Source organism: Ranitomeya imitator, chromosome 4, assembly GCF_032444005.1.
Source record: "Ranitomeya imitator isolate aRanImi1 chromosome 4, aRanImi1.pri, whole genome shotgun sequence".
Lineage (NCBI taxonomy): Eukaryota > Metazoa > Chordata > Amphibia > Anura > Dendrobatidae > Ranitomeya > Ranitomeya imitator.
Genome location: NC_091285.1, coordinates 362,594,798 through 362,620,671, shown reverse-complemented (window position 1 = coordinate 362,620,671; position 25,874 = coordinate 362,594,798). Strand labels below are relative to the sequence as shown.

The 25,874-nt window shown below is 43.8% G+C and overlaps 2 protein-coding genes across 4 annotated transcripts in view; one reads left to right on the top strand and one right to left on the bottom strand.

Annotated features, from left to right (window-relative positions):
- Window positions 1-4,912, top strand: part of ARMC10 (armadillo repeat containing 10) — a 35,779-nt gene extending 30,867 nt beyond the window's left edge. For all 3 annotated transcript variants that reach the window (XM_069765118.1, XM_069765117.1, XM_069765119.1), the window contains one exon: window positions 4,526-4,912. In XM_069765118.1, coding sequence (XP_069621219.1) covers window positions 4,526-4,801 — 276 coding nt within the window. In that variant the 3' untranslated portion in view covers window positions 4,802-4,912. The remainder of the gene's footprint in view (window positions 1-4,525) is intronic.
- Window positions 4,913-4,916: 4 nt separating this feature from the next.
- The window catches only part of NAPEPLD (N-acyl phosphatidylethanolamine phospholipase D), a 52,676-nt gene continuing 31,718 nt past the window's right edge, over window positions 4,917-25,874 (bottom strand). Inside the window, exons 3-5 of the mRNA XM_069765116.1 lie at window positions 23,285-23,931; window positions 21,310-21,424; window positions 4,917-7,904 (exon numbers count right to left, since the gene is read on the bottom strand). Coding sequence (XP_069621217.1) covers window positions 7,794-7,904; window positions 21,310-21,424; window positions 23,285-23,931 — 873 coding nt within the window. The 3' untranslated portion in view covers window positions 4,917-7,793. The remainder of the gene's footprint in view (window positions 7,905-21,309; window positions 21,425-23,284; window positions 23,932-25,874) is intronic.

Sequence of the window (25,874 nt, the reverse complement as noted above, 5' to 3'; positions counted from 1 at the left end):
TTGCAAAAAAAGTGCAATCCCACACTTGACTGGCTTTCTTGCTAGGTTCACTAAATGCTAAAACTGACCTGATATTATGATTTTCCAGGTCATTACGAGTTTATAGACACCAAACATGACTAGGTTACGTTTTATCTAAGTGGCGAAAAAAAATTCCAAACTTTGCTAAAAAAAAAAAAAATGGCGCAATTTTCCGATACCCGTACCGTCTCCATTTTTCGTGATCTGGAGTCGATTGAGGGCTTATTTTTTGCGTGCTGAGCTGGCGTTTTTAATGATACCATTTTGGTGCACATATGTTCTTTTGATCGCCCGTTATTGCATTTTAATGCAATGTCGCGGCGACCAAAAAAAACGCAATTCTGGCATTTCAAATTTTTTTTCTTGCTATGCAGGTTAATGCTTTTTTTTTTATTGATCGGGCGATTCTGAACTGCGGCGATACCAAATATGTGTAGGTTTGATTTTTTGTTTGTTTGTTTTATTTCGAATGGGGCAAAGGGGGGTGATTTTAAACTTTTATATTTTTTTCACTTATTTCACTTTTTTTACTTTTGCCATGCTTCAATAGCCTCCATGGGAGGCTAGAAGCTGGCACAACTCGATCGGCTCTGCTACATAGCAGCGATCATCAGATTAACCCCTTTCTGCCAGCTGACGGAATAGTACGTCAGCTGGCAGAACCCCCACTTTGAGGTGGGCTCCAGCGGTGAGCCCACCTCAAAGCCACGACATATCACCTGTTTTGTACAGCTGACATGTGCACACAATGAGCGCGAGCGGAATCGCGATCCGCCCACGCCCATTGTGCGCACAATGAGCGCGAGCGGAATCGCGATCCGCCCACGCCCATTAACTGGTTAAATGCCGCTGTCAAACGCTGACGGCGGCATTTAACTAGCGCTCCCGGCCACGCAGCCAGAAGTGCTCGCACCGCTGACCCCCGTCACATGATCGGGGGTCAGCGGTGCATTTCCATAACAACCAGAGGTCTCCTTGAGACCTCTATGGTTGTTGATGGCCGATTGCTTTGAGCGCCACCCTGTGGTCGGCGTTCAAAGCACACCTGCATTTCTGCTACATAGAGGTGATCTGTACTTCACCTCTATGTAGCAGAGGCGATCGTGTAGTGCAGACCTGGGCAAGATGCGGCCCGCGGGCCGCATCCGGCCCGCCTGATGATTTTAAACGGCCCGGCACCGCTCCAGCCGCCAGACGCTTCTGAGCAGCCCATGATTAAGATGGCCGCCGGAGTGCATTGGTCATTTGATTGCACCCTGCCATACCCACTGACTCCGCCCGCTGTGTGATGCGTTGATCATATGGGGCCCCATGTGATCTTGCATCGGCGGTCAGGGCGGCGGTCAGGGCGACGCTGGTGGGCGGGGCGGTGCTCACTGGCCGGCCCTGTACATCACGTGCGTACGTCACTCCAGCACCGCGCGAGATGTGCTGCGGTGAAAGTTGCTGGCTGGCGGTCTCCTTTGGGTGAGGGTGAGTATCCGCGCGGTCGGGGGGAGAGGGGGTCCCTGTGTTGCTGGGGAGTGTGAGGGAGGGGGACTACTACATGGGGCTACCGCGGCTATCACATACTGGGGGTGCAGGGCAGGGGGGATTGCTATCAGTGGGGATCATCTACAAGGGATGGCTACATTAAGGGATACTACATATTGGGGCCCAATACTACCTAAAGTGCGGGATATCACACACTGGGGGGGGGGGGGGGCAGGGCAGGGGGATTGCTATCAGTGGGGATCATCTACAAGGGATGGCTACATTAAGGGATACTACATATTGGGCCCCAATATGTAGTATCCCTTAATGTAGCCATCCCTTGTAGGTGATCCCCACTGATAGCAATCCTCCCTGCCCATAATTGGGGGTTACATGGAGAATACTACCTAAAGTGGGGGATATCACGTACTGGGGGAAAGGGGGGGCAGGAAGAATAATCTTTTGGCCGACAGTTATGATCCCTGATCTTCCCATTAAATCACCTGAAACACAAGTTATGGCGGACCAGCTTAGAGCCTATGTTATATAGGGGACGCTGCCATATAGTGCAGCCACCGGATACCCAGGGCGACAAGGGGGTGCAGGATACACAGGGGTGCAGGATACACAGAGAGACACAGGGGTGCAGGATACACAGAGAGACACAGGGGTGCAGAATACACAGGGTGACAATAATTGGGGGCTACATGGAGAATACTACCTAAAGTGGGGGATATCACATACTGGGGGGGGCAGGGCAGGGGGGATTGCTATCAGTGGGGATCACCTACAGGGGATGGCTACATTAAGGGATACTACATATTGGGGGCTACACGGAGAATACTACCTAAAGTGGGGGATATCACATACTGGGGAGGGGGGAAGTTTAACATACTGTTTGTTTATGAAAAGATAGAATATGACATATGTATACTATTGGGTAAAAAATAGTTAATTATATTAGTCCGGCCCTCTAAAACCATCCCAATTTCTCATGCGGCCCCATGGCAAAATTAATTGCCCACCCCTGGTGTAGTGCATGCTTCTAGCCTCCTATGGAGGCTATCGAAGCATGCCAAAATAAAAAAAGTGTTTAAAAATATAAAATATATATATATAAAAGTTCTAAGCACCCCCTTTCACCCCAATCAAAATATAAAAAAAAAAATCAAACCTACACATATTTGGTATCGCCGTGTTCAGAATCGCTCGAACTATCAATAAAAACAAAGCATTAACCTGATTGCTAAATGGCGTAGCGAGAAAAAAAAAAATCGAAACACCAAAATTACGTTTTTTGATCGCCACAACATTGCATTAAAATGCAATAACGGGCGATCAAAAGAACGTATCTGCACCAAAATCGTATAATTGAAAATGCCAGCTCGGCACACAAAAAATAAGCCCTCACCCGATCCCAGATCACGAAAATTGGAGACGCTATCGGAAAACGGACGCTATTTATTTATTTATTTTTTTAGCAAACTTAGGAATTTTTTTTCACCACTTGGATAAAAAATAACCTAGACATGTTAGGTGTCTATGAACTTGTAATGGAGAATCATAATGGCAGGTTAGTTTTAGCATTTAGTGAACCTAGCAAAAAAGCCAAACAAAAAACAAGTGTGAGATTGCACTTTTTTTGCAATTTCATCGCACTTGGAATTTTATTCCTGTTTTCTGTTACACGACATGGTAAAACCAATGGTCTCGTTCAAAAGTACATCTCGTCCCGCAAAAAATAAGCCCCCACATGGCCATATTGACAGAAAATTAAAAAAGTAATGGCTCTAGAAATAAGGGGATCGGAAAACGAAAAAAGCTCCGGGGTGAAGGGGTTAAAAACAATGGCACAATTGTTTTTGTGTTTTTTGTAGCATTCATTGTACTAACTAGGCTATGTTTTGGCATCCTTACTGTTGTGCCATCAGGGCTTATGTCCGACCCCTCGCAAAACAGGATTTGGTATATGCACTGATGGGGGGGCTATTGAATACAATGATCTAGATTGACTGTTATACATAGTTTTCGGCCATATACTGCTATTGTAGGTGGACACCAAGACATAGTGGACTACATCTTGCTCAACTAGTCCTATACGGCCAGAAATCATGTACAGCAGAGCACACTGATTCAGTCTGCATTATAATAGTCAACGACCATGTCAGCGCATACGGCCTAATCCCGTTCTGCAGGGTATGGACAGAATTTCGCAAATGGGCTCTCCATGCATGTGTTGTGACTGTCACACAGCAGCGACACATGCGGCTGTGGAGCTGAACAGCCGGAGCGATCCAGGAAGGCAGTTTTCCTCTGCAGCTTATTTGGCAAGTGCTATAACTTGCCGAATAACTCCTGACCCGATCAAATTCGCTCATCTCTAATCAGTACTACTCCGTGCTGGTCCCAAAATACAGTGAGCATGACCTTGCCTGAGCATGTGCAGTCTCAGCGTCCTGTGATAAATACAAGTGGGTTAGTGGAAATCTATTAATGAACGCCCCTCGTAAAGGGGTTGTCCACTACTAGGATAAGCCCTTCTCCGTCTCAATGTTTGCCCTATTAAAATAAAAACACCTTTCCAGTCCAAGATGGATTTGAGGTGTTATGTATGGAAGGGGGGGATGGGACAGAGAACCATCATGCAAAGCGCCAAGTGGTTTACCTGGCATAAGAGGTTGATTCAGATCAAGACTGTTCCGATCTGCTGTATAATGTCTTCCAAGATCATGCAGCTTGTCTGGGAGAGCTAAAAAAAAAAAAAATTGACTGAAGATCAGGCATTCCCCTCTACACTATGCTGTCTAGGGGGGTAATCACTGCTCCCCATCTCATACCCCCAGCAAACAGTGGATTGTAAATTACAGAGCATGCAGAGGAAAACTGGCGAGTCCTATAATGACCAGGAAAAGTGTTATGGGACACCTTATTCTGAATAGGCAGGTTCATTTTCTAGTGACAGGTGAAGAATTAGAATTTAAGCACATGGCAAATAATTGGATATGAAACGGTTATCATTATCTCTTTACAGGCACCATCAGCGCTGATATGCCTCTTTGACAGCAGCAATACAAGGGATGTTCTTATAAGAGCACTGACATTTTCAGCAAATCTTTCGGAGAACCTGGGCAGAGAACAGCAATGTGCTGGGCAGGCTCGCTACAAGGAAGACTCGCTCTATGCAGTCCTGTTTGAAGATCCAGCAGCCCTCCAGAGAAATCTTGCCCCCTTATTACTTTTCCCCGATACAGAAATAAAAGAGCAAGTGAAAAGATGTATAAGTGCTGTAAGAAGCAAAAATTCCTAATATGTGGACCGGGAAAAAAAAAGTCTGCATTGCATCAAGAATTTATATCTATAACCGATTGTAACCTGTCAGTGTGAACAGATTTTTATTAAATTATTGAAAGAAAAGTCACATGTGATCAAATAGTATTTTATTTTTTAGGTTTTTTTCACACTTAAGTAAGAAGTTATTTTGGTTGCAATGACTAATCACAAAATATCAACCTGATTCAAGTTGTCAAAGATGGTATTTAAACACCTGTCCAGTATGAATTTGGAATACACTTAATTAATGTAAACTGTATGCTATAAAGTTAGTAAATGCAGAAATATCAAGGCCATGGGAGTTGTAAAATGCTAGGGTTCCTTCACACTGCATCTTCAGCGTCCATTTACCATATGAGCTGTGACGGCTTCTAGCACATTCGTTTAGCTAGAGTTGAGTAATAAGATTCGCAGGGCACTAGTCTAATGGCAACACCAGTAGTCTGTGGCCTCCACACCAGAGTCCTGAAGCCACCTCCTTTGTGCCAGCATTCTCGGTACATTTTCGGCTGAGCATACATGTGATGCTGGCTGGTGTTAGGAAGTTTGCAGGGCTCTGTTCAGGTGTTCACTGACTACTGCGGCCACTGGACCACGTTCCTGCCAAACTCTTAAATCACATCTACAACCCACACTATCCTTTCTACCCACATCTGGCCACTGTACATCAGGGATTCCATCTATTCTAGCTGTATGGATCTGGACTTCACTATTCCATAGAGGTATCTACTTACAGGTCTCTAGATGAATCCAGACACACAAGGAAGATGCAGTAGGAAAGAAGCCTGACCTGCCCTGTACTTTTCTATTTAACACCATACATAGCAATCATTTTAGAAATCTGTCAGCATATACATCTGAAGATATTTGGACAAGCAGTTAGTGATAGGAATTGATTTACAATATTTGTATATTACTTATACATTCAGCCTTTTCCTGTCTTTGTACATACATTCTTTTCCAACAGGCAGTATCGATCTTTTAGATCATATACTAAGGTTTAGGCTGTGTGAACACGTTGCTGTTTTTTTTTCGCAGTTTTTCCCGATAAAAACGCTATAAAACTGTAAAAAAAAAAAACAAACACATACAATAAGCATCCCATCATTTAGAATGAATTCCGCATGTTTTGTGCACGTGATGCGTTTTTTTCTGCGAAAAAAACGCATCGCGGTAAAAAACGCAGCATGTTCATTCATTTTGCGTTTTTGTTTTTTTTTTTTTTGCAGATTTCCCACTACAAAATGCATTGGGAGATGTCCAGAAAGAAACGCACCAAAAACGCGCCAAGAACGCATGCGGATTTCTCGCAGAAAATTTCAGGTTTTTCTCAGGAATTCTCTGCGAGAAATCCTGAACATGTGCACATAGCCTTAACGTACATATACAGTAGTTGTTTGCTCAATGATTTTTTTTTTCTTCCCTTTTTTCACAAAGGCACTTCCTTTTGGAAACCTCAAACAATATTTCGAGTAAAAAAAAAAAGTTCTGTGACTTAGGGAAAAAAAAAGCAACACTCTCAAAATGTATTGCTGGGCTAACTTTTTTTTGTTGTTGTTATAGCTGCATGTAGGGTCAGCTTCTGGTTGTGCTGTGGCCACAACATGGCTCTCTACCCTAACAAGAGCCAACCACCATTATGTCAGGCAGAGGAATGCACTGACTGATTGGTATTAGAGGTAGTCTTGGATTCAGTAGTATATTGTTCCCGGTTTCTCAGCCTTTGTAAACCATCTGAATATAGAGTGGTATGTTGCAGTAATTTTTTGATGTGCACTTATTAGGTTTAGTCCATAATACAGTATAATTTTCATACAATGGATCCAAAACTACAAGGTGTGGACACAGCCATAGCTGTTAACACAATGAATTGCAGCCTTTGAAGTTTGGGCTCTGTGTAATTTTTTTGTCTTTCATTCCTGGCTTTATAATTGTTGGGCTCTTCCTCCTATGATTTCTGCAATACTTTCCAGCATCCCAAAATGCCCATGTACCAGCTGTCGTCTCACTGCTGCTGGTACAGTCAGAATACCTATATTCACGTAGTGAAGGCTGAGGAGTATTGTGCATCTTGTATAAAACAGACTCCTATAAGCTGAGGAAAATCCTACCTTAATCTGATAAAAAGGGTGAAGTATGCAAGTTAAATAACGCTTTTCGAATAAGTTCTAGGTATGCATTGAACCAAGGCTGCTCATCCTAAGTAAAGCAGGTCCCGGCTGATATTAGCGCCCTGTTGGGTTTATGGTTTTCAGCCCGATGCCAGTGATCTGAAGAGAGATGCAGTCATCACAGCAATTAGAGGTATTAATTAACAAGTTCTCACATGGCCCAATTATTTTGTGACAGATCAGGTTGTTCACTGTAAAACGGCACCAGTGAAATTTGTTCTGTTCACTGAAATAAGTGAGAAAAGACATACAGTGCACTGCCATTGTGAAGGATTAGGTGAGGAAATCTGTGTTCTGAGCTAAAGTGGGTATAAGTACAGTACTTACTGATACTCGTAAAAAGGGAAAATGAATGGCAGCTGATGTGCCGAAACAAAGCTGCACTGCAGTAATGTGCGGATACTCACTACAGCAAAACAATCCACATGCTGAATGTGAGCACAGGCAAAGAATGCTAACAGAAGAGCCAATGCCTGTGGTCTGGGTTCTTTTACAATGTCTTAGAAAAGGCACAATTATTACAAAGTCAGTCTGAAAGCAATATGCTTATAGCTAATGTGCCAGACCAAACTAAAAGGATTTGGAAGATATCCAAATGTTTTCTTAAAATCACCATGGCATATCAAATTACTTTATTATTCAAGTAAATTCATTATTTACTATTGATTCTGAGTAAGCATTAATACACTTTGGTGTAGATCAGTAGAGTATAAGAAAAAAATTCTCCTAGAAAACACTGCATCCTGATCAGAATGCAAATCTCAAGATGTTCTCCACTCCTTCAGGGCGGTTATCATCTTAGGTGTTCAGGAGCTTGGAGTCTCCGTGATTCATGACCAAAAAGTCTTCTGATGTAAGGCCGTACCGCTCGAGGGCTTCTCTCAGTTTTATTGGTGGGTCCAGGTAGTGCTATAAAGACAAAGAAAAACTTAAGTGTGAAGCTAATTCGATGCATGAAGAGAATAAAGAAGACCGCAAGAAATTGTGAGCATGCTCACATACAGAACACTGCCACTATAAATCTTATAGCTTTATATTCCGATTTTTCTCCCATTTCAGTGGAAAGTGTAGTCAGAAAATTACCTATTTACATCGTTTCATAGCTAATGTTGAAGATGGGAAAAAAGTCCAAATTCAACCTATTATGTTTTGACAAGCAAATAACCATTTAAACTATGAACAATAGGATTGTAACCCACGACTGTCTGTAAAACTGTCAGAAAAGTGTTTATACAGGAAGAGAATGGTGAATGAAATGGTGAGTGTTGCATTGGGACGTGGTGCACTGCGCTCTGATTCTGAATTGTGTGTTCAAATCCTGTGATTCAAATTATTTCAAATACATAAATTCATAAAATATTGTATCGTTTCTCCTTTATGGAGAGTGACATACCATCTCTGGCTTGTCAAGGTAAGGAGACTTATTCGCCATGCAATGCTCCTCTGGGAAATATAATATGCAAATTGCCTCTTCTGAGAAAAAGAGGACTTAAACTCTATAGCGCCACCTGTTGGTAGTAGCGATCCTACAAGTCACAATCAACCCTTTAACGAGTCGTGCAATATGACTTAGGATAAAAGGCAATTTGCATATTATATTTCCCAGAGGAGCATTGCATGGCGAATAAGTCTCCTTACCTTGACAAGCCAGAGATGGTATGTCACTCTCCATAAGGAGAAACGATACCCCTTAGACCCCAGTCCAGAGCCTCTCACCTAGCCAAATTAGTTCTCATGCTTTGCACTGACGAGGGCCAACAGCCCAAAACACCGTGTCTGCGAATTGAGATATTGATTTGGCTTTTATCCTAAGTCATATTGCAAAACTCGTTAAAGGGTTGATTGTGACTTGTAGGATCGCTACTACCAACAGGTGGCGCTATAGAGTTTAAGTCCTCTTTTTCTCAGAAGAGGCAATTTGCATAAAATATTGTACAAACCTTTCCATTGATACTGTAAAAAAAAATATATGTAGTTGAATGACAAGCCAACATTTTTTCCACTAATTACAAATAAATACTCATTCCAATGCTTGCTCCCCCAGCTACTGAAAATTGCCTTGGTACACGATCACGTATTTAGAACTTTAATTTGAAACTTGTTTGTTTGTTCCAACTATTTGACCATCTCCCTTTATGACAATTTTCAAAAATTGAATGAATTTATTTTGCTTGCCTAAACTGTTTCCTACATGATGGAGCATTTTTTGGACATAATTAAGCCACTCAGCGCATTCACATTACATAATTAACATGAATGATGGGTCATTGCGGTTACAATCTGACGGATTATCAGCCAATGTGACTTCCTCTTCTACTTAGCAGCTACATTAACAGACAGCAATAGACTGGCCCAGGCTGCTTTCCAGGCATGATCTTATCAGGGTAAAAAGCTTTGTGAAGTTCTATTCAGATTTGAACAGTAGGTTATTCTCCTTTATTTAGCTTGCTGTGAATTTGAAAAGAGCAAGTTCTAAAATACATGTAGCACAGCATGAATGTGCAAACACCAAGTAAGTACAGGCACTTAGTGCAGCCAAATATTTAGCTGCACCTTTCGACCTATTAGTTTGCACTCTATTTCCCTCCCCCCCCCCCCCCCCCCCTTTCCTTTGATTGACAGCTCTGGCTTCATAGACCAACAGAAGGGAGGAGATAGATGGAAACCAAGCAGGTGGGACAGTGTATTTCAATTATTGGCCCAGTCATGATGCACCGAGCGCCTGTACTTGGTTTGAACAGTCATTCTGTGCTGACAGTTCCTTTAAAGAGGTTGACTATTTTTCAAGGCAAATTTCTACAATTCTTATACTGTGGTATTTTAGTTTAAGCAATCATAACTACCTGGATTATTTACCCATTTGTTACACTGCAAAGCCCCCTACTGTCCAGTTCACAGATCATCTTTATAAACATTGGATATTAGAATCCTGTCCAAGTCAGAAGTACACTGGTATTCTCTAAAAGTTGAAACTCCGGCACACAATAAGAGATAAGTTTGATAGTTCATAAACTTTATTCCAAAGGAAAAATTATATATATACGTTGGTGGGTTTCCACTTGCAAAATTATGTCAACTTTAAACTGCTTGTATATAGTTCTCAACGTTTCGGCATACTACTATAAAGCCTTTTTCAAGAGATAGCTGTCTGTGTACGTTGAATAACGAAAATGTTCTTACTTATCAGTATGTGGTACAAAGGTGGAATTCCCACTTTGCAGAAAGACGCCGCTTAAGTGTCCGGTGTGGAAGTCCGGGAGGAGTCTGTGACCGCTCAATATTTTTTCTCCTGGCACCTCAATTAGAACAGTGAGCACCCTCTTCATCATATACAGGTCCTTCTCAAAAAATTAGCATATAGTGTTAAATTTCATTATTTACCATAATGTAATGATTACAATTAAACTTTCATATATTATAGATTCATTATCCACCAACTGAAATTTGTCAGGTCTTTTATTGTTTAAATACTGATGATTTTGGCATACAACTCCTGATAACCCAAAAAACCTGTCTCAATAAATTAGCATATCAAGAAAAGGTTATGGTAAATAATGAAATTTAACACTATATGCTAATTTTTTGATAAGGACCTGTATAAATAGAAGTACACTGGTGTCCTACAGGATTTCCGCAACCCCTATCCTTGGGTACTGACAGCGTGACGCCTGCCGTGCAGTGTTTACATGGGTGATCTTGGACAGCAGGATGCCTCAAAGTGCTGCAGATGGGATTATTTAAGAGTGCCTAGGAAAGAACTGCCTCAGGCTATGTGCACACGTTGCGGATTTTGCAGCGGGTCCGCAGCAGCTTTCCATGCGTTTACAGTACAATGTAAACCTATGGAAAACGCAATCCGCAGTGCCCATGCTGCGGTAAAAAACGCACGGAAACGCTGTGAGTTACATTCTGCAGCATGTTAATTCTTTGTGCGAATTCCGCAGCGGTTTACACCTGCTCCATAATAGGAATCCGCAGGTGTAAAACCGCAGGTGGAATTTGCATTAAATCATCGGTAAATCCGCCGGTAAAACGCAGTGCCTTTACCTGCGGATTTCCGCTGCAGAAAATAGAATTAAGGTACCGTCACGTTAAGCGACGCTGCAGCGATCTAGACAACGATGCCGATCGCTGCAGCGTCGCTGTTTGGTCGCTGGAGAGCTGTCACAGACAGCTCTCCAGCGACCAACGATCCTGAAGTACCAGGGTAAACATCAGGTTACTAAGCGCAGGGCCGCGCTTAGTAACCCGATGTTTACCCTGGTTACCATTGTAAAAGTAAAAAAAAAAACAGTACATGCTTACATTCCTGTCGCGTTCCCCCGGCGTCCGCTTCCCTGCACTGTGTAAGCGCGCTGGCCGGAAAGCAGAGCGGTGACGTCACCGCTGTGCTCTGCTTTACGGCCAGCCGGCGCTGACACTGGGGGACGCAGGGAAGCGGACGCTGAGGAACGTGACAGGAATGTGAGTATGTAGTGTTTTTTTCTTTTTTTTACAATGGTAACCAGGGTAAACATCGGGTTACTAAGCGCAGCCCTGCGCTTAGTAACCCGATGTTTACCCTGGTTACCAGTGAAGACATCGCTGAATCGCCGATGTCAGCGGGTGATCCAGCGACGAAATAAAGTCCTGGACTTTCCCCAGCGACCAACTATCTCCCAGCAGGGGCCTGATCGTTGGTTGCTGTCACGCATAACCATTTTGTTAACGATATCGTTGCTACGTCACAAAAAGCAACGATATCGTTAACGATATCGTTATGTGTGACGGTACCTTCAATCTTACCGGTAATTCGGTTTCTAGGAACCTTCCACGACAGCAGTATCGGAGGATGTCTCCCTGCCCTAATGGGGACAGGAACACAAAGAGGTTAAATACACTCCAATTCCTGCCACCTCCAGTGTTTTTTCTGGACACAGTAGTATGCATAATTACCAACTCCGCGCAGGAACCCCTCAATAAATATCGTTAATAGGGAGGGAAATTAGTGCTGTCGTGGAAGGTTCCTAGAAACCGAATTACCGGTAAGACTAATTCTATTTTCTCTAGTCACCTTCCATGACAGTGGTAGCGGAGTAGTACCAACAAATAATTTCTTAGGGAGAAATGACAGCCTGCAGAACTCGTCTGCCGAATGTTAAATCCCTGTTAAAGTCTAATCTGTAGTGCCAGGTGAACGTGTGTCCTCTCTCTGCCCATGATGTCGACACTGACCGTGTAGAGTGGGTCTTTAGTGATAAAGGAGGGGATAAGTTCTGAGATGAATATGTAAGGGCTATGGCTTGCTTAATCCAATTGGCAATTGTGTTCTTTGCTGCCTTTTTGCCCTTGTTCCTTCCTGAGTATTGGATAAATAAATTTCGATCAATCTTCCAGCTGTCTGTTAAAAGGTAGAAAAGAACCGTCCTTTGGACGTCTAAGGTGTGGAAGGACTCTTCCTTCCTGTTGGGTCTGGGCAGAATGAGGGCAGCACTATGTCCTGACCTCTATGAAAGTCTGACTTTACCTTAGGCAAAAATGATGGGTATAGACGAAGGATTATACGGTCAGTTGGTACCCTGAAATAAGGTTCTTGCATAGAAAGAGCCTGTATCTCTCTTACCCGTCTAGTGGAGGTAATGGCGACTAGAAAGACAGTTTTGAGGGTGAGGAAGATTCTGATAAAGGTTCAAATGGAGATTGTGTCAGTCTAGTACCAAATTCAGGTCCCAGGGGGGAACATGATTATGCACTGTGGGACAGAGTCTACTGGCTGAAGTCATGAAGCATTTTATCCAACCAGCAATGGTTGGCCAAATCCTGAGCAAAAAAAGAACTAAGTGCAGAGACCTGAACTTTTAATGTACTCGGCCTAAGTTCTAACTCTAGACCTTTCTGGAGGAAGTTTAGGATCTGGGCCACATTCAGATGGAAAGGGTCCGGAGTATTCGGAGAGCACCATGAAGAAAATTTCTTCCAGACTTTGCCATAAATGGCGATGGTTACCGGCTTCCTACTTTTCTGAAGAGTCTGAATTACTTCATAAAGACCTCTCGCTCTCAGAATTTCGGCTTCAGTAGCCATGCTGCGAGGTTCAATCTGTGTAGGTTCGGGTGTAATAAAGGACCTTGATGAAGAAGGTGCTCTTCTGGGGTAATTGTATTGGACCCTCGTGGGCCATCTCCAACAGTGCACTGTACCAACCCCTTCCCGGCCACATAGGGGCAATCAGAATTGTAGTGACCTGTTCGGATCAGATTTTCTGGAGAGTTTTTGACAGAATCGAGATAGGTGGGAAAGCATAAGCAAGGTCGAACTCCCAGGGGTGTGAGAAAGCGTCCATGCCCAGTGCTTTGTCTGTCATGTTTAGGGAAAAATATGCTTGTAGTTTGGCATTCTGGCTGTTGGCGAATAAGTCTACGTCCGGGATCCCCCATCGGGAAACTAGAGAGAGGAAGACTTCCTGATCCAGGTACCATTCTCCCGGATTTATATCTTTCCTGCTGAGAAAGTCTGCCTTGGTGTTGGCAGACCCCTTTAGATGGACTGCCGTGATAGATAAGAGGTGCCGTTCTGCCCAGGAAAATATTTTCGCAGCTAGATTTTTTAATTTCTCGAACTTCGTACCCCCTTGATGACTGAGGTAAGCTACCGTGGTCACATTGTCGGAGTATATTTTGACATGGTGACTCTGGAGAAGAGTCGATGCGGCCTTTAAGGCCTCCTCCACTGCCTTCAGTTCCCTGAAGTTTGATGAGCAGGCTCTGATGTTCGGAGACCATATGCCCTGGAAGTCAGAATTCTCTACTACAGCTCCCCATCCTATTCGACTGGCATCTGAAGTGAGAATCTTCAGTGGGATCTGGTCCCAACTGACCCCCTGTTGAAGATTCCGGAGACAGAGCCACCAGGTCAGCGATGTTCTGATGTGATTGGGAAGGAGAACTTTCTTTGACAGGGAGCTCTGTTGCCTGTCCCAAGAAGAAAATACTTGTGTCTGAAGGATTCTGGTATGGGCCTGGGCCCATGGTACCATCTGGATACAAGAGGTTAGGGACCCCAAAATGGACATGGAATGTCTCAGAGTAAGAGTCCTCAGGGTTTTATACTTCCCTATCCTTTGCATCAGATCCTGTTGTCGCTCTTTGAGTAGAAAGGATTTCCTTAACTCTGAATTCAGAAGAACTCCTAGGAATTTCTTCCTTGTGGACGGAATCAGATCTGATTTTTCCCGGTTAGGTATCCATCCCAGTGATTCTAGGATTTCTAGGGTCCTCACCACATCCGTGTTTAAACGGGAGGTTGATGGAGCGACAATGAGCAGGCCGTCTAGATATGGTATAATGCAAATCCCCTGAAGCCGTCTGAAAATCACTGCCTCCGCCATGATCTTTGTGAACACCCGAGATGCTGATGAGATTCCGAACGGGAGGGCATTGAACTGATAATGTGTGATAATCTGGCCCTGGGAAATTGCAAATCTTAGGAATTTCCTGAATTTCTGATGGATGGGGACGTGATAATATGCGTCCCTTAAATCCACTGTAGCCATCACCCAGTTCTGACCTATCAGGGGAATAGCAGATCTTATTGATTCCATTTCGAATCTTCTGTATGTAATCACCCGATTTAAGGGTTTCAGATTGATAATTATCCTGTGCTACCCCGAAGGTTTCCTGATTAGAAATAGGCGAGAATAGTGACCTCTGCCTGTCTCCTGTTGAGGAACTGGGGAGATTACTCCCGTCTGGAGTAAATCCTGAAGGCCCAAGCAGAATGCATCCTGCGGATGGAGACTTTGTAAAGGGGTAACCCTTAGGCGACAAGGGGGAGGACTCTCAAACTCCAAACTTAGACCGTCTTGAATGGTACGGAGTACCCACGGGTTTGAAGAGATGAAATGCCACTGGCTGATAAAGTTCGAGAGGCGACCCCGAGGGAATAGTCACTGTTTATCTGGGGTCTGCTGGGTCTGGGGAACAAGGATATTCCTTCCCTTTCCCCCTTTAGGGTAGCTCCAGCGGCCTGTTTTGTCCTTGCCTTTGACATCCCTTTGAGAGGACTGATCTCTTGAGGGACGAAAAAAACTCTTTTTTTTGGAATCCTCTGCTCGCGGAGCACCTTCTTTTTGTCTGTGGCTTTGTCTAAAATATCATCCAGGGCCTGACCAAACCGGTATCTACCCTGAAACGGAATGGTACAAAGTTTTGCTTTGGATGTAATGTCGCCACTCCAGGACTTCAGCCACAGAGCTCTCCTGGCCGAGTTAGAAAGTACCGCGGCTTTGGATGCCACTCTGACAGATTCCGCCGAGGCGTCGGCAAGAAACCCCGTAGCTTTTTGGAGCAGGGGAAGGGAATCTAGAATCAATTCTCTCGATGTTCCCTGGGTAAGGTGATCCTCTAGAGTACGGAGGCAAGGAAACAGATCTAGCTACACATGTAAATGCTATGTTTGTCTTAATGAGGTTCGTGGATGTGTCCCAAGATCGTCTAAGGAGACTCCATTTTCCGATCCATGGGGTCCCTGAGCTGGGATGAGTCTTGAAATGGCAGTGCTGTCTTTTTTGTCACTCTGGACACCTGGACATCCACCTTTGGTGTGTCCCACAGAGAGGTGTCCCCATCTAGAGGGAAGCGGTTTTTTAACCCAGATGGGACACTTAGCCCTTTTTCAGGGGACTCCCATTCATGTAGAATGAGGTTCTGCACAATTTCATGGATCGGGAACCCTTTTAGTTTTTTGGGTTTTAAGCTTCCAAACATCTCATCCTGCACGGATTGCTTAACCTCCTCTTCCTCAACAGCCATGGTCCCCCTGACTATACTAATTAATTCTCGTATGTCCTCAGAGGAAAAATAATATTTCTTATTATCTTCCCTAGGGTTAGAAGTGGAGCCCTCATTCTCCCAAACATCTTCCGAATCAGAAGAACGTATTTCACCTGAGTCAGACTCTACCACAGATATTTTCCTCTTTTTTTGGAGGAGGAGGCTGTGGTAACAGGGTCTGGGAAAGGGAAGATACTGATGACTGCACTTCTTTTTTAATAAGTGATTTGATGTTTTCAAGGAGGGACGGTTGTTCGGTGTGTAACACCTCGTCCGTGCAGGATTGACAAAGCTTCTTCTTGTATAATACAGGAAGCTTTATTGCACATACACCACACTTGCGGTCTTCTCTTTTTCTGGAAGATTTGTCCTTCTTGGTGGCAGAGACCTTGTCTCCCTAGAAAGAGAGAGAAGGAAAACGAAGTCTAAATGCCACCCAGAAGTAAAGAGGACCTTCATCCGCTACTCACAGTAGGAGGGAGGATGCTGGGCTCCGCAGACGCAGAGAGGGGGGGGTTCGGTCACCGTCCATGGTCAGTTCAGACAGACAGTGGGTCTTACCTGGTGGTGAACCCTGACCAGGGTTAAATAACAGAGGTCCAGCGTCTGACACCGCGTGCTCCTCCTCTCCCAGGTCACATGCTGGGAAAAAAGGGAGGGTCCCAGGTGAGAACACCCCATGTGGCCGTCGGCTCCAGAGTAGCAGCGGAGATGCTGGGCGCGCGTGCATTCCAGCGTGGAACGCACAGGGAAAAAAACAAAAGTACTAGCGCGCAATCCCCATTAGGAAATGTGCCATCCAGTGCACATCTTGCCACATGTATGTAGTCCTTGATCAGCCGGTCGAGGGTGCATACTGCTGTGCGAGATGTGAGCAAGTTGTGCATTTGGAAGCCTAGATTCTGGATCTAAATGTGCAGTTGGCAACACTGAGATCCATTGACAACATGGAAAGGAGTCTTCTGCTCACTGTGCAGACGCTCAATGGGATAGATGAGGTGGGGGATGGTAGGTTGGAGCTGCAGGACAGTGAAGTAGCAAGCTGGGTGAGAGTTAGAAGGCCGGGTAGAGGGAAGAGTGCCAGGGAGGCTAGTCCTGATCTGGCACACCCCAATAAGTTTGCTAAGTTGGCAAATGAGGGGATGCCAGTACAGGGGTAGCACTGCTGCAGCAAGGCATGTCCTCTGAAAGCCGGAGGAGTGACTGCTCCAGTAAGGAGGGAAATAGGAGAGCAGGGCAAGCCAGACAGGTGCTGGAAGTAGGGGACTCAATTATTAGGGGAACAGATAGGGCAATCTGTCACAAAGACAGGGATCGTCGAACGATGTGCTGCCTACCTGGCGCTCGAGTCCGACACATCGCTGATCGGGTGGAGAGATTACTGGGAGGGGCTGGTGAGGACCCAGCGGTCATGGTGCACATTGGCACAAATGACAAAGTTAGAGGTAGGTGGAAGGTCCTTAAAGATGATTTCAGGGAATTGGGCTGCAAGCTGAAAGCAAGGACCTGCAACGTAGTATTTTCCGAAATACTGCCTGTACCATGCCAGAAAGGCAACGGGAGATTAGGGAGGTTAATAAGTGGCCCAAGAATTGGTGTAGGAAGGAAGGGTTTGGGTTCCTGGAGAACTGGGCCAACTTCTCAGGCTACAGGCCCTACGCTAGGGACGGGCTGCACCTCAATGGGGAGGGTGCAGCTGTGTTGGGGGAGAAAATGGCTAGAAGGTTGGAGGAGTGTTTAAACTAGGGATTGGGGGGGAGGGTATTCATTTTATAGGAGGGGAAGATAATGCAGATAGAGACCTGGGCACAAATAAGGAAGATGGGGGTGGCGGTGGCATGGGGGGTGGGGTTAGAACAGTTAATAATTTAAAAAAAGAATAGAGGTACAGAGAGGAACATCAAGTGCATGTATACTAATGCCAGAAGCCTTGCCAACAAAATGGATGAATTAGAATTAATGTTGTTGGAGCATAATTATGACATGGTGGGGATATCTGAAACGTTGCTGGATGAGAGCCATGACTGGGCTGGCTACTTGCAGGGTTATAGTCTGTTCAGAAATGACCGAATGGATAGATGAGGGGGAGGGGTGTGTCTGTATGTAAAATCGTCCTTAAAACCCATCCAGCGTGATAATATAGGTGAATCTAATGAAAATGTAGAGTCCCTGTGGGTGGAGATAAGGGGAGGGGGAAAAATAATAAATTACTGATAGAGGTTTGTTATAAATCTCCAAAAATAATGGAAGTAATGGAGAATATCCTCGTAAAGCAAATAGATGAAACTGCGACTCAAGGGGAAGTCATTCTTATGGGGGACTTCAACTACCCTGAAATAGATTGGGGAATGGAAATCTGCAGTTCCAGCAAAGGTAATCTGTTTTTGACAACTATGAGAGACAATTACCTTTCACAACTGGTTCGGGACCCAACAAGAAGGGGGGCACTGCTAGACCTAATATTAACCAACAGGCCAGACCGCATAACAAATATAAGGGTTGGGGGTTACTTGGGGAATAGTGATCACAAAATAATAAGTTTTCATGTATCGTTTAATAAGATGTGTAGTAGAGGGGTTACAAGGACATTAAACTTCAGGAGGGCAAATTTCCAACGGATGAGAGAGGATCTTGGTGCAATTAACTGGGACGATATCCTGAGACACAAAAATACACAAAGAAAATGGGAGACGTTTATTAGCATCCTGGATAGGACCTGTGCACAGTATATACCGTATGGGAATAAACATACCAGAAATAGGAGGAAACCAATATGGCTAAATAGAGCTGTAAGGGGCGCAATAAGTGATAAAAAGAAAGCATTTAGAGAATTAAAGGAAGTAGGTGGTGATGAGGCATTAAATAAATACAAAAAAATTAAATAAATTCTGTAAAAATAATCCCAAAATATTCTTTAACTACATAAATCGTAAAACTAAAAAAATGATAGTGTTGGCCCCCTTAAAAATAGTCTGGGTGAAATGGTGGATGAGGATGAGGAAAAAGCCAATATGCTAAATCACTTTTTTCTTCAGTATTTACACAAGAAAATCCCATGGCAGATAAAATGACTAGTGATAGAAATTCCCCATTAAATGTCACCTGCTTAACCCAGCAGGAAGTACGTCGGCGTCTAAAAATCACTAAAATTGACAAATGTCCGAGCCTGGATGGGATACACCCCCGAGTACTGCAGGAAATAAGTACAGTCATTGATAGACCATTATTTTTAATCTTTAAAGACTCCATAATAACAGGGTCTGTACCACAGGACTGGCGTATAGCAAATGTGGTGCCAATATTCAAAAAGGGGACAAAAACTGAACTCGGAAATTATAGGCCAGTAAGCTTAACCTCTACTGTGGGTAAAATCCTGTAGGGCATTCTAAGGGATGCTATACTGGAGTATCTGAAGAGGAATAACCTTATGACCCAATATCAGCATGGGTTTACTAGGGACCGTTCATGTCAGACTAATCTGATCAGCTTCTATGAAGAGGTAAGTTCCGGACTGGACCAAGGGAACATAGTGTATATGGACTTTTCAAAAGCTTTTGATACGGTGCCACACAAAAGGTTGATACATAAAATGAGAATAATGGGTATAGGGGAAAATGTGTGTAAGTGGGTTAGCAGCTGGCTCAGGGATAGGAAACAAAGGGTGGTTATTAATGGAGCACACTCGGACTGGGTAGCTGTTAGCAGTGGGATACCACAGGGGTCAGTATTGGGCCCTGTTTTTAACATATTTATTAATGACCTTGTAGGGGACATTCAAAGCAGAATTTCAATATTTGCAGATGACACTAAACTCTGCAGGGTAATCAATACAGAGGAGGACAATTTTATATTACAGGATGATTTATGTAAACTAGAAGCTTGGGCTGATAAATGGCAAATGAGCTTTAATGGGGATAAATGTAATGTCATGCACTTGGGTAGAAGTAATAAGATGTATAACTATGCGCTTAATTCTAAAGCTCTGGGCAAAACCGTCAATGAAAAAGACCTAGGTGTATGGGTGGATGACAAACTCATGTTCAGTGGCCAGTGTCAGGCAGCTGCTACAAAGGCAAATAAAATAATGGGATGCATTAAAAGAGACATAGATGCACATAAGGAGAACATAATTTTACCTCTATACAAGTCAATAGTTCGACCACACTTAGAATACTGTGCACAGTTCTGGTGTCCGGTGTATAAGACATAGCTGAACTAGAGCGGGTGCAGAGAAGAGCGACCAAGGTTAGAGGACTGGGGGGTCTGCAATACCAAGATAGGTTATTACACTTGGGGCTATTTAGTTTGGAAAAACGAAGACTAAGGGGTGATCTTATTTTAATGTATAAATATATGAGGGGACAGTACAAAGACCTTTCTGACGATCTTTTTAATCATAGACCTGAGACAGGGACAAGGGGGCATCCTCTACGTTTGGAGGAAAGAAGGTTTAGGCATAATAACAGGCGTGGGTTCTTTACTGTAAGAACAGTGAGACTATGGAACTCTCTGCCGTATGATGTTGTAATGAGTGATTCATTACTTAAATTTAAGAAGGGATTGGATACCTTTCTTGAAAAGTATAATGTTGCAGGGTATATATACTAGATTCCTTGATAGGGCGTTGATCCAGGGAACTAGTCTGATTGCCGTACGTGGAGTCGGGAAGGAATTTTTTCCCCCAAAGTGGAGCTTGCTATTTGCCACATGGGTTTTTTTTTGCCTTCCTCTGGATCAACATGTTAGGGCATGTTAGGTTAGGCTATGGGTTGAACTAGATGGACTTGGGGTCTTCTTTCAACCTTAATAACTATGTTACTATGTTACTTCAAGTGCGCGCGTACTCCGGAATCCAGCGCCGAGAGGAGAAAGCCGGGGAGCCGCGAGGAGACCCCGGCCGCACGTCACCGCCCTGCTTTACCCCTCGAGGGGGAGCAGGAAGGGGGCGGGAATAGGGGTCCCGAGTCCAGGCACAGCATGGAGCCTGGAGCAGCTATACCAGGAGGAGAGCATCGCCCCCGACCCCAGCTGCCCGGCGAATGGTAAGTTGAACTGTGTGCTCCGATCGCCGGCCACGGCAGCACCACAGGATCTCTTCATGCCCCATAGGGGACAGGAAAAACACTGGAGGTGGCATGGAAGGGGAGGGTATTTAAATTAGGGCGGTGGAGACATCCTCCGATACCGCTGTCGTGGAAGGTGTCTAGAGAAAAATCCGCAGAGTTCAAAACTACGTGTGCACATACCCTCAAAGTGCTGCAGAGATTATTTAAAAATGCCTAGGACAGAACACAACAGTTCAGGACAATGTAAAAAGTGTCCAATCCATTAATGGATCCATAGTAGGTGATGAGGACGTCCAATGTCACCTACTTATGTGACGATCTGGGGTTGAACATTCTTATATTCACACTGTATATTCATTGTGATGGTCATATCCAAACTATATATAATCAGTGGTTTTGTATGCCAATTTGATTCAGAAGTGAAGCTTAAGGACAAACCTCATTTGCTAAAGCAAACGTTCCCCAGTGGATTGCAACAGATTTCTTGGCACGAACATCAGCATGGATTCTTACTGCTTCTTCGGGGTCAACGTGTTGGTTTTTCATAAACCACCTAAATAAAAGGTAAACAAACAAAAAAAAAGCGGCTTCAAAAAATGCACCAAAAAACCTCCTCCAAACATGAATTTCTGCAGCTCTCATAAAAAATGTGGCCACCTTTCCACTGACAATGGCATGAGATGTTCTTAAGATAGGTGCGCATATCCCAGTGATGACATCTGCATCTACCAGTTATACCATATGCTGTGGAGAGTCCATAAATAAGATATGGGAATACCCATTCAAGGCTGTGTTCACATAGCTTTTGTAAACTACATTTGCCATATAGGATAGAAAAGAATAACACATGCAAAGAATAACACATGCAAAGATAACTCCCTCCCCCCCCTTATTTTCCTGGTTAGTCACTTATGCAGAAATGTTCCAGAAAAAAAAAAGGTATATTGCATGGTATATATTCTTTCTTTGTACACAAACAAGAGGATCCTGGGCAGTGTGAACAGATCCTGAAAAAAAAAACTATAATAAACATAGTGATTGCAAGCTATTTCACCCGTCTCCCTCCTACACATTAGATTGGCTTTGCAATTTCCTCTCTGACGTCATCCGAGACAGGGGGCCCCCATGAATAATTCCATGGATATGAACCGTTCCCATACCTCACTTTGAAACTCGTATAATATAACTATAGGTTTTTTTTTCTCCCCAGGATGTCTTTATTTTACGTGTGTGGAATATATAGGATCAATAAAGAACTACTGTTCTTAAGAAATCTTTGACAGACTAGTTCTGGACTATTTGAGACACATAGCATGTTACAGGAGGTAAGCCAAACATTAATTTTTCACGTAAATGGTATCTCAGGATACCCTCATACACCTTAGATGGTGGGCTAATCCTACTGAAATCGTTGGGTATAAATGTCCTTATTGTGTATTGGGCGCCAGTATCAGATGTTATTTGGTAGGTGCGGGGCTTGTTCCCTGTTGGTATTTGTTTCTATGCCCAATAAGCCCAGCAGGCTGGCATTCACTTGTCTAAATGCCGCTAACCTTTTTTTTTTTTTTTTTTTTTTTAAAAAACACTTCATCCTAATCTCATTTGCAGTTTGTTTTGAGGAAGCAAGCAAGAATAATTTCTTGCCATCCCTTGTCAACCAACAATGTTCAAGTATATTTAAAAACATGAGGCCCCATTCATTATTACTAGGGAAGAGCTAGTGGCTTTGGTAAACTCCTTATCTGAATAGCTATAGCGCTTACCGAATAGCTGCATCGAGAACCTGGATACTGGAGCGCTCCCGATAATCAGGTGTCCGGAGCCGCAGCTGCAGGTGTCGCGGCTGTGTGACAGTCACAACATATGTATGGAGAGCCTGTTTGTTGGGGTATCCGGGTTCCCGATGCAGCTATTTGGTAAGCACTTATCCGAAGCTATTCGCTCATCTCTAATTATTACATTTGAGCCTGTTTATGTCAAGTTTGGTGTTTTGCACTTTTTGTTCACGCCCAAATTCAGCTTTTCATTTGTGACTATTTTTAAGTCTATTTTAGATATTTAAAAAAAAAAAAAGTTTGCCATTGTGAGTGTGGTTTAGGGCTTCCTGATGTTTTTGTCCGATTCATCATTTGCAACTTTTTAAAAATCGTAAATGTACTCCACTACCCGGAGGAGCGGTTCATGTACACCTGAAATGTTTGAGATTTTGAAAAAAGATGTTGAGTCGCAAAAATGGTTAAACAGAAAAGAGGCCTTATTTTATTCTGTGCAAATTTCATGAACTGCATGCACCATTTTGATGAATTTAGTCTAATAAATGTCAGCAAATGGCACAAGACAAAAGAAAAGTGAATTTAAGTACAAAAATAAGTAAATGAAGCATGAGGGCCATGGTTTCAGTATCACACCATACCTTGGTTCATAGGCTCCTATAGGAATTGCAGCTACGTCAAAAGGACCAAATCTTTTTCCAATTTGTTCAAATGCCGCACAATAACCAGTATCTCCTGCAAAATAAAACCGATTGGAGGGTCCAAGTACAGACCAGCTACCCCAGAGAACTTTGTTGTCGTCAAACGGAGTCCTTTTGCACCAGTGTTGGCATGGAGTGAAAACAAAGGTCACCTCATCATGTCCAGGAACACAGTTTTGTTCCCACCAGTCCAATTCAATCACATTTTCACAGCCACAGCTTTGCATCCAGTTTAAGAGACCCAAGGGGACAAACCACCTGAGCTCAGTGCCAAAACGGGCATTCATGCCCAAGACTGTGTTGTAATCCAGGTGATCATAGTGGTTGTGGCTTATAACAACAGCATCGATTTTGGGGAGCATCTCTATAGTGCACGGTGGCCCTCGAAACCGTTTTGGACCTGCAAAGCTAAATGGAGAGGCCCTGTGACTGAAGATGGGATCAGTAAGAAATATCAAATCATCCATTTCCACCATGACCGATGCATGCCCCAACCAAGTAATCCTTATGCCATTTTTTGTCTTGCCAGCAAGCTCCGGGTGTTGTACAAAGTAGGGTTCAAGAACAGGAAGCTCTCTGTCCAGTTCCTACAAAGAAAATAGTGTTACATATTTCACATTTATAATATAAAGCATACATTTGAAGATAATGCATTGACTGCAGCATTTAACAGCAGTGCTGTAGAGTCTCAATTGGTATCCATTTTGGTGGAGTCGAAGTAAAAATTGGATTCAGTATAAAATTGACAGACTCAGACTCCTAAAATATACAGAATAAGTTGGGTACAGCAGTACAATGGAGGATGTGCTGTAAATGTTTTCATAAGAATTTGGGAAAGTTATGAAATGTCCTATAAATGTCTGTTCTGTTCCTGATCTAAGGATCTTGGCTTTTAGCGGAGATGAATCTGTGCTGCACTTTATGTACATGCTCAGTAGTGAGGCAGTGCTGTGGATTCAGGGAAGTTAAGGAGTCGGAGGTTTGGCTTACAGACTCCACAGCCTTGGTTAACGGTGTACAAGACTTCAAAATCATGGCTGCATTTTATGCGGTCCGGCGTGATCCGATGGGTGTCACAGGTCCGGCGCCTTCCATCTTCTTGCGATGCCGCTCTCCTGTTGCTTCATCGCTCCCCGACATCGTGCGCAGGTGTACTTATCTGCCCTGTTGAGGGCAAAGAAAGTACTGCAGTGCGCAGGCACCAGGAAAGGTCAGAGAGACCCAGCGCCTGCGCACTACTGTACCTCACTTTGCCCTCAACAGGACAGGTAAGTACACCTGCGCAGGAGCGCGATACCAGGGAGCCATTAATCAACAGGAGGGTGGCATCGCAAGAAGAAGGGAGGCGCTGGACCTGCGACACCCATCAGACCAGACCGCACCACGCCCCCCCTATTCCCCTCCAACACCCCTCCCCCCCGGTGAGTAATAAAACATATTTTTATTACCGGTATCTTGCAGGTCGGACTGGGGGCTTATCTACAGCATTATAGAATGCTGTAGATAAGCCCTGAAAGGCAGTGGCCGTATCTTATATCGGCTAAAACTGCTGACAGGTTCCCATTAACGAAAGAGTTTTTTTATACATTATCTTTTGGACATTTACTCCGTGATTTCAGTTTCTAGTCCAGTTTTGGAGTGTCCGTATCCTGTCCCTTGTCAGGTCTCCCTATTTTGGTGCAGGGTCCGGCTACACAGATATATGCCGATATGATTTCTGTTCTGGTGATAATTTTTCTCAATATTGTACAATGAGACTACATAGAAGTAGGCGAGATGAGTGTGCACACAAGGTGAAACCAGAAAGACTGTAAAATTATAGTATGCCCAGAAGACGCTGGACTGAAGAACACACCCTGCTATATCTGTGCACACTGTACATTATTTGTGATTTCACAGTAATAGGACATGCTGATCTCACAGTGTAGCAGAGCTTAGTTTGTCAGCAGGTTTACCTGCATTGCTCTGATGGCTTTACATGGTACATAGAATAAACAGTTGCCAGGCCCAGCTCTGACATTCTACCTATGATCTTATCTCATACCAGAGAGGGAAGAGGAGCTGAAATAGTGAAGTGCTGGGTCTGGCAGAGGAGCAAACTCCACCGTCTTGTAGCCATTGCCGCCTCATGTCAATAACAGCCTAAGTGCAGGAGATATTTCATGCATTCAACAGCCTTTATGATGCATGTACAAGTGTTACTGCGACCTCTGATTTCAGAATGAGCTGTCGTGTGTACATGAGGAATTACACTATGTTTGGCCATTATATGACTTGTATGATGCATTTTTCACTAATTTTCTCCTATTTTCAGTGGTCTGAGCTTGCTGCCATTACGTCTGCCATACACCGAGAAATTATGTATTCCCTGTCTCTCTTCTCTATTTGACACCTGCCACATGGAGGACATTATACAGCAGTAATAAGCAGTGTAGCTGTGAATACCACTCTGGTGTGAAATTATTATTATTATTGATTGTTATAGCGCCATTTATTCCATGGCGCTTTACATGTAAGGAGGGGTATACAT